This window comes from Gnatocerus cornutus, chromosome 4, assembly GCF_029298725.1.
Source record: "Gnatocerus cornutus isolate USDA-ARS CGAHR chromosome 4, icGnaCorn1.1, whole genome shotgun sequence".
In the NCBI taxonomy this organism is placed as follows: Eukaryota; Metazoa; Arthropoda; class Insecta; order Coleoptera; family Tenebrionidae; genus Gnatocerus; species Gnatocerus cornutus.
Genome location: NC_142236.1, coordinates 19,576,805 through 19,591,313, shown reverse-complemented (window position 1 = coordinate 19,591,313; position 14,509 = coordinate 19,576,805). Strand labels below are relative to the sequence as shown.

Genomic DNA, 14,509 nt, shown 5'->3' with positions numbered 1-14,509 from the left:
ACACGGAGACCCGGAGTCCCGGAGTCGCGCTTTTTTACTTTTCGGCGGTTTTAATGGGATTAATTGGGTCTTTGAAGGGGTAAAGTGGGCTTAATTGGAACAAAGGAAGGGATTGTGATTTTATTACGATTGATGCGGGTCTGTGGGTGAATTTTAGCAAGATAGATGCGCCAAATTAATCTAATAAATTAATTAAATTCGACCAAGCCGGCCCGGATTTCAAAAAATCTGGAGACACTGCGAAATTCTGCGCAGGATGAGATCAAATTCGTACAACGAAAGCGAAAATTCATTGTTTTATCGAGACAAGAAAGTCGCAGTTCTGAATTTCGCAGTGGCTTAAAAACAAAGGTATTTTTTAGAGTGAAGGCGAAACAAAATTGGGGTAATTTTGGTATCAATCAAAAGAACGGACTGAAATTTGGAAGTTTGCCCAGTTTGAACTCAGTCGGTGTCGCAGTTTAAGAATTATACTCACATTTCTAAAGAGTGTTGCTTTAGACAATTTCTGAACCTCTCGTCAAATTTATTCCCTGATATTTGCACACCCTGTAAATACAAACGTATTTTGAGAACACCGTTGAATTCCTCACGAAATTCTGCATCAAATGAAACTAAATTTGTTATAATAAAGCTAGAATTGATTGATTTATTGACACGTAAAAATGTACATTTCGAATTTTCACGTAGATACTAAAGAAATACGTCTTTTTACAATGAAAATTTGGTCGAATGTTGTTAAATGTGGTACAAATCGAAAGAATGTATAGAAATTCGTATAATTGCTAAATTTGGTCACTATCGAGGTGACAAATTCAAAGTTATAGAGACAAATGCTTTTGAAAATTTTCTGGGCTACTCGAAAAACTCAAATGCGAATATTAAGGCCATTTGTGATCGTACACCAAATGTAGGGACACTGATGGATTCCTTGTGAAATTCTGCGTCGGATGAGACCAAATTAGAAGTAATAGAGCTAGAATTGATTGATTTAATTGTGACGTAAAGATATACATTTCGAATTTTGACGTTAATCTTATAAAAATAAAAATTTGATCAAATGTTGTCAAGCGTGGTACGAATGGAAAGAACGTAATGAAATGCATGTGAATGCCAAATTTGGTTTCAATCAGGGCGGTAGTTTCAAAGTTATAAAGACAAATGCTTTTCAAAATTTTCTGGGCTACTCGAAAAACTCAAATGCGAATATCTGAATTATTTGTGATCGTAGACCGAATCTGAGAACGCTGCTGGATTCTTCGTGAAATTCTGCGTAGGATGAGACCAAATTTGTACATTGAAAGCGAAAATTCGCCAATTTATCATGATTAGTAAGTCTCGGTTCCAACTTTTGTGGCAGCTCACGGGTAAATGCGTTTTTTATAGTGAAGATAAGGTCGGATTTGGTTAATTTTAGTATGAATCGAAAGAATGAGCCGAAATTTGTACGCTTACCCAATTTGAGCTCAATCGATACTGCAGTTTAAGAATTATACCGACATTACTAAGGAGTGTCGTTTAAGAAAATTTCCGGCTACTCGTGCAATTTATTCGTAGATATTTGTACACCCTGTAGATACAAACGTAATTTGAGGATACCATTAAATTCCTCACGAAATTCTGCATCAAATGAGACCACAGTAGTTATAAAACAGATAGAATTGATTGATTGATTGCGACTTCAAAATGTGCATTTAGAATTTTGACGTAGAGACTAAAGAAATGCGTTTTTTACAATGAAAATTTGATCAAATGTTTTTAAATGTGAAGCAGATCGAAAGAACGTATAAAAATTCATATAAATGTGAAATTTAGTCTCAATCCGGGCCGTAGTTTCAAAATTATCATAACAAATGCTTTTCAAAGTTTTCTGGGCCACTAGAAAATCTCAAATGCGAATGTCTGGGTAATTTGAAAGCGTCGACCAAATCTGAGCCCACTGCTGAATTCCTCGTAAAATTTTACATCGGATGAGACTAAATTGGTACAACTAAAGCAAAAATTGATCGATTTATCGCGATTAGTAAGTCTCGGATGCAACTTTTGAGGTAGCCCACAAGTAAAGATACTTTTAACAGTGAAGAAAAAATCAAATTTGATTAATTTTGGTATCAATCAAAAGAAAAAATCGAAGTTTGTAATTTTGCCTAATTTGAACTCAATCGGTGCTGCAGTTTGAAAATTATACCGACACTTTTAAAGAGTGTTGTTTTAGAAAATTTCTGGGCTACTCGGCAAATTCATTCGTCGATATTTGAACACTCTGTAGAGTCAAAGACATTTTGAGGACACTATTAAATTCCTAACAAAATTCTGCTTCAAATAAGACCAAAATGGTTGTAACAGAACTAGAATTAATTGATTTATTGCTTCCTAAAGATGTGCATTTCGAATTTTAACCTTGATACCAAAAATTGGGTTTTTTACAACGAAAATTTGGTCAAAAGTTGGCAAATGTGATACAAATCGAAAGAACGTATAAAAATTCAAATAAATGCCAAATTTGGTCACAATCGAGATGGTAGTTACGACGTTATAAAGTCAAATGCGTTTCAAAATTTTCTGGGCTACTCGGAAAACTCAAATGCGAATAACTCGACAATCCGTAAGCGCAGCCCAAATGTAAGTACACCACTGGATTCCTTGTGAAGTTTTGCACCAGTCTACAAAATTTGAACTCAATTGGTCGCGTTTGACAGTTATGGCGTCATTGTGAGTTGTCTTTTCCGAAATTTCACGAGCACCTTAGAAAGACCTAAAAATCAGACCAACCCGTTGATGTAGATGAAATCTTAGGACACCAATGAATTCCTCGTGAAATTCTGCATCAAATGAGATCAAATTAGTTGTAATAAAACTAGAATTGATTGATTTATTGCGACTTCAAAATGTGCATTTTGAGTTTTGACGTCGATACTAAATAAGCACGTTTTTAACAATGAAAATTTGGTCAAATGTTTTCAAATGTGGTACAAATTGAAAGAACGTATGAAAATTGATATAAATGCTAAATTTGGTCTCATTCAATACAGTAGTTTCAACAAATGCTTTTCAAAATTTTCTGGGCTACTCGAAAAACTCAAATGCGAATATCTGGACAATCTGTAACCATATATCAAATCTGAGGACACTTCTGGATTCCTCGTGAAATTCTGCGTCAAATGAGGCCAAATTCGTACATCAAACGCAAAAATGTATCTATTTATCGTGACGAATACTTAGTTCCGACTTTCGTTGTAGCCTACAAAAAAGGCATTTTTAACAGTGAAGACCAAGTCGAATTCTATTAATTTTTATATCTATGAAAAAAACGGATTAAAATTTATAAGTTTGCTTAATTTGAACTCAATCGGTGCTGCAGTTTAAAAATTATATTGACATTTCTAAAAAAATTAGTTTTTGAAAAATCGAAAAATTGAAACTTGAATATTAGGGCAACCTGTAGACGTAGCCAAATTTTGAAGACACCAATAAATTCCTCGTAAAATTCTGCGTAAGATGATATCTCATTGGTAATAATAAATTAAAAATTGTTTGATTTTTTGAGGCCACAAGATGTACAGGTGTTGTTTGTTGTCATTAGACTAATTAGACTAAATTGTAAGTCTAACGAGAAAATTAAATTCGCCTTCTAGATGTCCTACACGTGGACCCAATTAACCGGATTGAACTAAATAGATTAAATTAGACTATTAATGCCAATTTGAAGTAAGTCAGACCAAGTCGTGCAAAATTATCCTCCAAAGACTAACTTAGACTTGGAAATTGACCAAATTCGATTTAATCCGACGAAATTAGACTCGATGGACTAAATTATACGCAGAAAGTTGATTGATCTTGGATTTTTATGTATTATTTGGGAGTTTTTCATATGACAATGTTGGTACAATTGACAGCTGTCAATATCGACATCTCATTTTCTGTGTAATTTGGTTTAAAAAATGCAAAATTTGGTCAACAGTGTTGTTCCAGTAATTTAATTTCAGCGCATTTAATTAATTCATTGGGCTCTACCTCGTTTTTAGCTCACTGACGCGCGTCTAGTTTATATAGCTCTGTGGAACGCACCCTCGCAGTGTCAAAATCAAGCAACCAACTGTCATTCAAACGTCACTCTGTCTGTCATTCCCGTCACAAAAACAACAAATTGATCAGCATCAAAACGCAATGACATCAAAAATATTCCGTGAAATCTAACAAAAAAATCAATTTCCTTCAATTCTACGCGTTTTCAGGTAAGTAAACTCGCGTGACCTACTTATTGTGTAACACCCACTCAACTAACCTTCTTGTCGTCTTTTTGTGTTAAAAATCGTCGGATTCCTCTTAAATCTCACGTTTTGTGCACAAACTCCCTATTTGTTTTGTTTTTAGGCTGATTAAGACTTCGATCATGGCTGCTTTGAGACATTCTGGACTCAAGTGAAGTGATGGAAGGAATCGAATGCTCGGGGTTCACGTTTTACAATGAATTTGATTCCGCGAACCTCGCCAAAGTTGTGTATGTGCCCCCCAATGAGTCTGTCATTAGTGTGGCGAATAACTCTGCAAAGACGCCTCCAGAAGTCCCTGATTTGGAGTTCAATGTGTGGACGAGACCGGACTGCTGCGGGACGGAGTTCGAGAACGGGAACAGGACGTGGTTTTATTTTGGAGTAAAAGGTAATTTTGAAGGGAATTGGGGCTCAAAAGGACGTTTTTTAAACTGTCAAATTGTGCCTTCCTTTTTGTGGGTTGGTAGCACTGTTTTAACGTAAGTTAAACATTGCCTGGTAGATTGATTCAAATTGAGTTAAAGTAAACTTTGGTTTTTGTAGCTATGTTGGTAGCACTGTTTTTATGACACATGTCAAATATGATGTAGACCTCGGTTTTTGTATGTTGGTGGCAGTGTTTTAACGTAGTTCAACTTGGTTCATTGTTTAAATCCGAGTTGAAATAGGCTTTGGTTTTTGTAGGTATGTTGGTAGTACTGTTTTTATAAGACAAATGTCATTTTATCAGTTTAGTCATTTAGTTGAAATTAGTCAACTTTTTTTACTAAGCGTAGTTCAGTCCCAATTGGCTTATTAGTCTGATTAGTCCATTTAGTGCATTTACTTGACTTCTTTGACATCTAATTAAGTCAATTTGGTCAATTTGGACTATTTTACTCCATAAATTAGTGTAATTTAGTCTAGTTTAGCGAATTTTATATTTTGAATTAAATTCCTGTCTAAATTCGTTCAACTTGATCTTCGCCCATTTGGTTGAAATTAGTCAACTTTTTTCTACACAGCGTAATTAAGTCGTAATTGACTTGACTTAGTAATTAGTTTAATTAAAAGTCCTTTTAGTGCGTTTAATTAATTTTCTTTGACATCTAATGCAGTCAGTCGTTTCTGTTTAACTTAGCCTTGATTATCTTTCGTATTTCAGTTCTAATTAGAATTAACAAGTAATTACTGTAATCTAATTAGTCTCAACTTGGTCTTAATTAACTTCCAGTATAGGATAACTTGGTGTAATTTGATCTTTCATTTAGTCGAAATTAGTCAATTTCTTTAGACAAAGCGTATTTCAGCCTTAATTAGAATGGTCTAGTAATTAGTCTATTTACGTTTAACTAACTACGTCGACATCTAATTTGATCTGTCTGGTCTAATTCAATCTAACTTGGCCTTAATTAACTTTCAATATAGCTTAATTAAGTCTAATTTGATCTTTCAATTAGTCCATTTGGTTAAGCGTATTTCAGTTCTAATTGAAAAGTAATTGGTCTATTTGAAGTAGTCTTATTTAATTTAGCACTTTCAACGAAATTCTTCTACATCTAATTTTACCTGTCGAGTCTAATTCAATCTAACTGAGCTTAATTAATTTCCGATTAGTATAATTTGTATAATTAATTTGATCTTTCAGTTAGTCCGTTTAGATGAAATTAGTATTTTTTTTCTACACAGCGTAATTTAGTCCTAATTGAAATAAGCTTGTAATTAGTCTATCTTAATTAGTCTATTTAACACGTTTAATTAACTTTTTTGACATATAAATTGGTCTCTAGAGTCTAATTCAGCCTAACCGGGTCTTAATTAACTTCCAATTGAATGTAATTTAGTGTAACTTAATCTTTCAGTTGGTCCATTTAGTCGAAATGTTACATTTTTAATTGGAATGACGTAGTAATTAGTTTAATTTAATTGGTTTCAACTTCTTTGACATCTAATCTGTCTAGTCTAAATCAATCTAACTTAGCCTATATTGACTTTCAATATGATATACTTTAGTCTATTTTTTTTTCAATTAGTTCATTTAATCGAAATTAGTCAACTTCTTTCTACAAAGCGTGGTTTAGTCCTAATTGGAATGACCCAGTAACTAGTCTAATTTAAGTAGTCTCATTTCGTCAATTTACCTTTAACAAACTTTTTTGACATATAATTTGGCCTGTCGAGTCTAATTCAGTCTAATTTGGTTTTAATTATTTGCCAATATGGTACAATTTACAATAATTATTATATTAATTAATTTCTAAAATTGTGTAATATAGCCTAATTACATCTTTCAGTTAGTCCATTTAGTCGAAATTGCGTATTTTAATCCTAATTGGATTGACCTAGTTATTAGTCTACTTTAATTTATTTAGCACGTGTAACCAACTTTTTTGACATATATGTAATTTGGTCTGTCGAGTCTAATTCAGTCTAATTTGGTTTTAATTATTTGTCAATATAGGACAATTCATTTGATTTTTCAGTTAGTTTATTTAATCTAATTTAGTCATCTTTTTTCTACCAAAGCCTATCTCAGTCCTAATTGGAATGACTAATACACAATTAGTCTCATTTAGTTGTTTCAACATCTTTTTCGACATTTATATTGTTCCGTAACTTCTAATTAAGTGTAATTTAGCGTAATTAAATATATCTGTTGGTTCATTTTGCCAAATTAGTCATTTTTTTCTACAACGCGTATTTAAGTACTAATTCGAATGACGAGTAATTATTCTAATTTGATCTATTCATCACGTTTAATTATGTTCTTCGTCATCTAAATTGGTCTGTCGAGCCTAATTCAATCTAATTTGGCTTTAATTAAGTGCCAATTGAATATAATTTAGTCTAATATGATCTTTCAGTTCATCCATATAGTCGCAATTAGTCAACTTCTTTCTTCAAAGCGTAATTCAGTTCTTAATAGCATGATAATGTAATTAGTCCGTTTAATTTTTTTTTTTGCATCTAATTTACACTTTCTAATTCAGTCCGATTTGGCCTAGTTTTCTTTCAAAATAATATAATTTATTCCAACTTAGTTAGACTTATTGCAATTAGTCGAAACTAGTCAACATCAAAGACATAATTGAGGCAATTGACTGTAATTTACTTCAATTTGATTAGAATTTGAATAATTTTAGTCGAAAATATTTACTAAGATTTTAATTTAACAAATTTGGCCTATCGAGTCTAATTTGTTTAAACGAATTTTGACACTTTAGAGAGTTACAATTTATACGGACTTGGTCTGATTTATGTTGAAATTATTGTCGTTTTATTTGCAATTGGTATAGTCTAATTTAGGCAACGATTACATTTACGAAGTCTAATTTGGTTTGAATTGGGCTGTTCTAAATAACTTAGACTTATTTCTTTAAACCTGATTTTGTTTTACAGTTTGTAAGTCTTTCGAAACAATTTACTACAACTTCGCATTAGTCTAATTTAGTCTAATTAGTCTAATTTAATTCAACTTGGTTTGACTAAGTGGAATTAGTTTAATTTCATAGTCTACTACTGGAACGTCTAATTTATGCCGACTTAGCTCGTTTAACTGATAAATTTAAACGAAATTAGTCAACTTGTAATTTTATTACTCATCTTACTTATCTATCGATTCTAATTCACACTAATTTAACGTAATTTTACGACATATTCCTAATTTAGTACAACTTTTTACTCGTTGGTAGCACTGTTTTGCGACAGCTGTCAGAAGACACATGTCATTTTTAACGTCAAACTATCACAGAGTGTTATGCAGGGCTGCCAACATACCAAGGTTATAAAAGTAAGGCGACTTTGCTTTCTCTATGTTGGTGACATGACGTCATCAATGTTTGATTTCAAATAGACAGATCAAGCTGCAATTTTCACAGCCTCCTATAACTCCTAAAATCAGTCAATTTGGAATTGCAGTACTACCAACACACTGAATTTAAAAGACCACTTTAGCGTTAGGAATTGGACACAAACAGTGTTGCCAACATATTTCTAAAACCAATGCTTCCTTCTCTCCAAAATCTCCTTTTTACTTTTTAGGTTCGTTTGATATTCTAGGTTATCTGAAGACAGGACTACCAACTGTTAAATTTTAAAGACCATATTTTTTATTCCAGCACACTCGCCATGTCTCTTGGTTCGTCTGAACATCGTCGACCTCAACCGCCAGGGCAAAATGTACAGCCAAGGCATGGCCCCCGTCTTTCGCGTCGTCCCCGGAAAGCCCCAATGGGAGCGCATCCGTGACAAACCCGTCTACAACGTAACTATTCCCCTTTCCACCCCCACGTTCTAACCTCCCTTATTTCAGACAATCGACGACATCTTTACGCTTAGTTTTAAATTTAAGACACCAGAAAATGTTCACAGTGTAACCTACTTTGCGTTCACCTACCCCTTTTCTTACACGGACCTCCAGAAGATGTTGAGCGGCATCGACGTGAAGTTCGACAAGTACATCGCGACGTACGAAGATGATATCTACTACACGAAGGAGGTGGTGTGTCGGTCGCTTGGAGGCCGCGACGTCAATCTCTTGACGATCTCTTCGTACCACGGCATCACCCCCGAGATGGAGGTGCGGCTGAAGAATCTCTTCCCCGACAAGAACACGCGGCGGCCGTTCAAATTCGTCGGGAAGAAGGTGAGCGAACGGGGCGAAATTCCCAGGGTACCACCATCGAATTTCAGGTGATTTTCGTCTCGGCGCGGGTGCACCCAGGGGAAACGCCATCAACGTTCGTCTTCAACGGCCTGTTGAACTTGCTGTTGACTCGCGACGACCCTGTGGCCATCATGCTGCGACGCTTGTACGTGTTTAAGATGGTACCGTTCTTGAACCCGGACGGGGTGGCGATGGGGCACTACCGCACCGACACGCGTGGGGTGAATCTCAACAGGATGTATCTTAACCCGTTGCTGTCTCAGCACTCGCCGGTGTTTGCCGCGCGGGCGCTGATCCGCTACTACCACTTCGGGTTCGAGAAGGAAGAAGTCGACGCGTCCTCCACGGGGGGCGACAGCAACATCAGCATGAAAGTCTCCCACATGAGCTTGGAGGAGAACGACAAGAGCGTGTGGTGCGTGAAATGTAAGACTTTCACGATTAAGTTGGACGACGCCATCGCAGGGTTGTCGAGTGTAGGGGGAGTGTGCAGGAAGTGTCGCGAAGAAGTGAAAATTGAAGAGGGCGATGTCAACTCCAACGAGTCGGGGCTGTTCTTGTACATGGATCTGCACGGCCATGCCTCGAAGAAGGGGATTTTTATGTACGGCAACCACTTCGAGGAGTTGGAGAGGAATGTCGAGTGCATGCTGTTGCCGAAGTTGATGAGCATCAACAACCACAACTTTCATTTCACTGCCTGTAATTTTACCGAACGGAATATGTATCTCAGGTGAGATACATCTTTATTTGTTTATGCGCACTGTGTTTTTTTACACAGCCGGGGATTCATGAACGGTCGATTTCTCGGTTATTTTTGGAGGAAACTTGCGTGTTGCCGCTCATTATACTCAGAATTTTGCGCAGATTCTAAATCAAGTTTCAAAATCCACATGCGACAACAAATAACTGAGTTAGGCTTTTTAGATGTAGACTAATATTGACCAAGTGGTACGACTTGACTGAACTAAATTGGTCTAATTCCACAAAATTAGACTTCCAATATGTAGAAAAAGATTGCCAACGACGTAGTAAATAAACTTAATTAGACTTTTATTAATGATAATGAAGCGACGCTAATTTTAATAAAATTTAGGCGAAGTCGGTTAAAATTAGATTAATTTTACTAAATTAAACCAAGGTGGACTAAATTACCCTAATTTTACTAAATTTAACTAATACTAATGATACGACGCTAATCTTGATGAAAGTTAAATCAATTCGGTTTTTATTAGACTAATTTTACTAATTCAGATGAAATTGGACTAAATTAGACTTAGAGAGGTAGACTACTATTGACTAAGCAGGACTAGCTGAACTAAATTAGACTTTCAAGACGTAGACCGCGACGTATTAAACAGACTTATAAATTAATTAGACTAATACGAATGAGGTGTCTCTAATTTTTATGAAAGTTGGGCTTAAATTAGACTAATGTTACTAATTAAACAACTACTTTTACCAAATCAGACCAACTTGAATTAAATTAGACTTCTTAGATTTTGAGTAATATTGATCAAGTAGGTCTAGCTGGACTAATTTAGCTTAATTTTACTAAATTAGACTTGCTATACGTTGACTAAGATTGCCCACGACACAGTAGCTAGACTAAACTGGACTAGTACGAATGAAGTGACGCTAATTTTGATGAAAGCTGGGTAAAATCGGTTTAAAGTGGGCTAATTGTACTAATTCAGACCAAATTAGACTAAATTACACTTCCTGGACGTGGACGAGTAGGACTAGATGAATCAAATTAACCTAATTTTACTAAATTAGACTGTTCTGAATGAAAGTATGCCAATTCTAAAGTATGTCAGGTTAAGTCTACTAAATTACGCAGAATTGAGACAAATTAAATTAAATTACGCTTCCTATATGTCTATTAACATTGGCCAACTACAAAGTAGACTAGTTCGAACGGAATGAATAAGTCAGGTCAAGTTTTGCCAATCTAGACTAACTTTGATTACGGTGAACTAAATTATACTAATTTTACTGAATTAATCTTCCAATACGTAGACTATGAATGCCCACAACGTAGCAGCTAGACTAAATTAGACTAATACGAATGGAACGACGCTAATTTTAATGAAAGTTGGTTTAAGTTTAAATTAGGCTAATTTAAGTAAAATCACAGTAAGTTAAATTAAATTAAACTAATTATCTCAATTTGGACTAAATTAGACTTCCTAGACGTAGACTAATATTGACTAAGTAAGACTTGCTGGACTAAATTAACCTAATTTTCCTAAATTAAACTTCCGAGACGTAGACTACTATGTAGTAAATAGACTAATAAATTAATTAAACTAATATGAATGGAATGTCTTGATAAAAGTAAAGTAAAGTCGGTTTAAATTTGACTAATTTTACTTATTCAGACCAACTACTTTTACTAAATTAGATGAAATTGAATTAAATTAGATATTGAGTACTATTGACCAAGTAAGACTTGCTGCACTAAATTTGCCTAATTTTACTAATTCTGGCCAAGTTAGACTAAATCAGATTTCCTGGACGTGGACTAATATTGAACAAGTTGGACTAGTGGGACCAAATTTGTTTAATTTTACTAAATTAGTCTAATTTTACTTAATTAGATTTCCTATACGTAGAGTAAGATGTCGTTAATAGACTTACTTAGACTAATACGAATGAAGCAACGCTAATTTTGATTGAATCTGAATCAAATAGGTTTAAATAAGACTAATTTTACTAATTCGGACCAAATTAGACTAAATTAGGCTTCATGACCGTATACTAACATTGAGCAAGTAGGTTTACTAAATTAGACTTTCAATACGTAGACAAAGATTGCTCATGACGTACTAATTAGACTTAATTAGACTTAAACGAATGAAGCGACTCAAATTTTGACGAAAGTTGGGCCAAATCGGTTTAAATTAGACTAATTTTACTAATTCAGAACATGTTGAACTAAATGCGACTTCCTAGACGTAAACTAAGATTACCGACTAAATTAGATTAATACGAATGAAATACTAATTTCGATGACAGTTGAGCGAAGTCCGTTTATGAAAATTTTTGAATTTTTCGTTTTTTGGCCACCACTCGTAAACTATTTGACCTACCGATCTGAAATTTGGCCAGTTGATAGATCTCGAGCCAGTCTTTCGATTGATATAGTCTTAAAGGTCGTTTTTGCCTTAAAAAAGTTTTTTGAAAATCACTCCAAAAAGACTTCTTGAAAACAGTTTTTGGTGAATATCTCGTTTATTTGTAAAGTTAACTTAAGTTATAGGTGCTCATTTAACGAAGAATTTCACGCTGAATCCAAAACTGCCTTAATTTTTTCCCTACGTGAACAAATATCTGAGTTATGGTCGAGTTTTGGGTAGTCCGTTCTTAGTTGTTTTTTCGACCTTTTTCGGTCGATTTCTTGCTTATTTTTGAAGTAAACTTCCTTTATTGGAGGTCATTTTACCCAGAATTTCACGACAGTTCCAAATCCGGGCTTCAAATCCACAAAAAACTGAGTTTATGAATTTATGGTTGTGTAAAGAAACATATTGCGCATTTACAAATTTAAGTATATTTGTAAAAGAACATGAAAACGAAACGAAATTTCTTTTGCTGCTGACTGTACCTTCTTTAGTATTGTTGAATTCCAGGGACCGAAGAGACGGCATGAGCCGCGAAGGCTCCGGCCGCGTCGCCGTCCTCAAACTCACCGGACTGACAAAAAGTTACACCCTCGAATGTAATTACAACACCGGAAGACTGGTCAACGTGCTCCCTCCTACAATCAAAGAAGCCCACAACAAGGTCCATACAATTCTAGTGCCTCCAAAGTACACCCCTCAGATCTTCGAAGAGGTGCTCTACGTCCCCCCATGTTCATCTCTAACTGTGCTGATTTCAGGTCGGTCGGTCTCTCGGCGCCTCAATCTTAGACCTCACCGGTCAGAACCCCTGCACTCGAATCCCCAACTCCGAATTCCACTCAATCTCCGGACTAAAAGACTGGCTGCGTGTTAACTGTGCCAAAGACCTGGAAGCCGGGATTCCCGATAAGGTGAAGCTGAGGAATCTAGCAGGCCTGCAGAACCAGGTAGGCCAACGTGATGTTTTAGACACGTGACGTTGTACAGGGTGGTCGATTTTGTGTTGTCAATATAAAAACTTAACTCTGGTAAGAGTTTTATTGCTGCAGGGTAAAACCGCTCATGGATTAGTCGTGAAGACGAGACCTTCAGTTCCGAAACGTTTAGCTATTCGCTCTAGACCCAGCACAGTTCCTATCGAACGCAAAGAGAACATGGTCGAGCCGAGTTGCTCGTACACGAGCACTGACCGTCCCAAGAGCGCGTTTCGGCTTAATAAGAAACCGAAAGTGAAGAAAGATCTGACGCATAAGTTCAAGCGGAGCATCAGCAGCGAGAAGAAGTTGATTAGAGGTAAGATTAAGAGCGCGAACAAGATTTGTATGATGAAGAGTGAGAGCAAGATCGGGTACAAGAAGGAGGAAGAGAGCAAGGCGGAGGAAGCGAGCTCGAGTAAGCCGTTTCTGGGGCACAGCTTCGCGAAGAATTCGAGCTTTACGAAGTGTAAGTTTAAGAAGCACTCGCTGAGGAGGTTGAAGAACTCGGCGGAGGCCGCGAAGGGCGAGAAGAAGAGGAAGAAACTCAAGTCGAAGTAAATTTTAGTGTTACCGATAACGTGATATTTTTGTGATTGTCAATATTTTGGTTAAAATTTATATAATATACCTACATAACGTACAATAAATGGATCATGGTCGAAAAGGGGGTTGTTAAAGTTGGGGGAATTATTGAAATTTCAAATTTCGCGTTTTGCAGCTAACCTCACTTTTTATCGCGCGGAATTTGAAATTTCTGTCTTGGGGTTGGTACTGTTTACTGTTCACTTTCTAATCTAATCTAAGTTTTTGTTGATGTGGATCTGTGACTTACTCGTTTTCATCAAATTATCTGTTTTATAAGGTGAAAATTAAAAGCAACAACAAGTTGGTGTATTGGAGTCTTTTTTTTAACATCCCCTGTTTAAATTTGGCGCTGGTTTGAGTTTGTGATGGTGGCGCCATCTGTTCGAATGCAACCAATAATACACAATTGGGGCCCATGGAGTGCGGGTCCATTTAAATACCATTGAAAACTGTTTAGATGCAGTATTTAATTATTTTAGACTGTTTTTACTATGGTTGGGTTGAAATCTTTTAATATGTTTTATATACAGGGTCCGGCAACACTTCAAAATTCATAAAACTTTCAAAATTTGCATACGCTCACAGTTAACAAAGCTCTAGAAGCTGACGCAAAAATTTGTTTTTTATCACTGATAGTTTTGGCGTCGCGACGCTTTGAAAATGTAATATTTAGGTAATTGTGAGGGTTTGTGATATCAACCCCTAATTTAATTTTTTTTCAATATAAATATGTTTAAAATATCTCAGTTGTTATTTTAGATTCAATGCAAATTGTCTTCAAAATTTGAGAAAAAAATGCTGTTTTATCAAGTTAGTTTCCAATTTCATTACGTCAAAACTGGGAACTACGTTTACACCCATCTGTCAACATCTTGTGTCACAAATGACATCTATTCTTTG

The 14,509-nt window shown here is 35.5% G+C and overlaps 1 protein-coding gene across 1 annotated transcript; it reads left to right on the top strand.

Annotated features, from left to right (window-relative positions):
* The first annotated feature begins 4,072 nt into the window (after positions 1 to 4,072).
* On the top strand, positions 4,073 to 13,918 carry LOC148176607 (cytosolic carboxypeptidase-like protein 5). Its single transcript, XM_088034436.1, has 8 exons — positions 4,073 to 4,235; positions 4,375 to 4,662; positions 8,372 to 8,517; positions 8,566 to 8,898; positions 8,946 to 9,652; positions 12,555 to 12,759; positions 12,806 to 12,994; positions 13,097 to 13,918. The coding sequence occupies exons 2-8, from the start codon at positions 4,431 to 4,433 to the stop codon at positions 13,580 to 13,582; spliced, it is 2,298 nt and encodes a 765-aa protein (XP_087890562.1). The 5' UTR covers positions 4,073 to 4,235; positions 4,375 to 4,430; the 3' UTR covers positions 13,583 to 13,918.
* Positions 13,919 to 14,509: the final 591 nt, after the last annotated feature.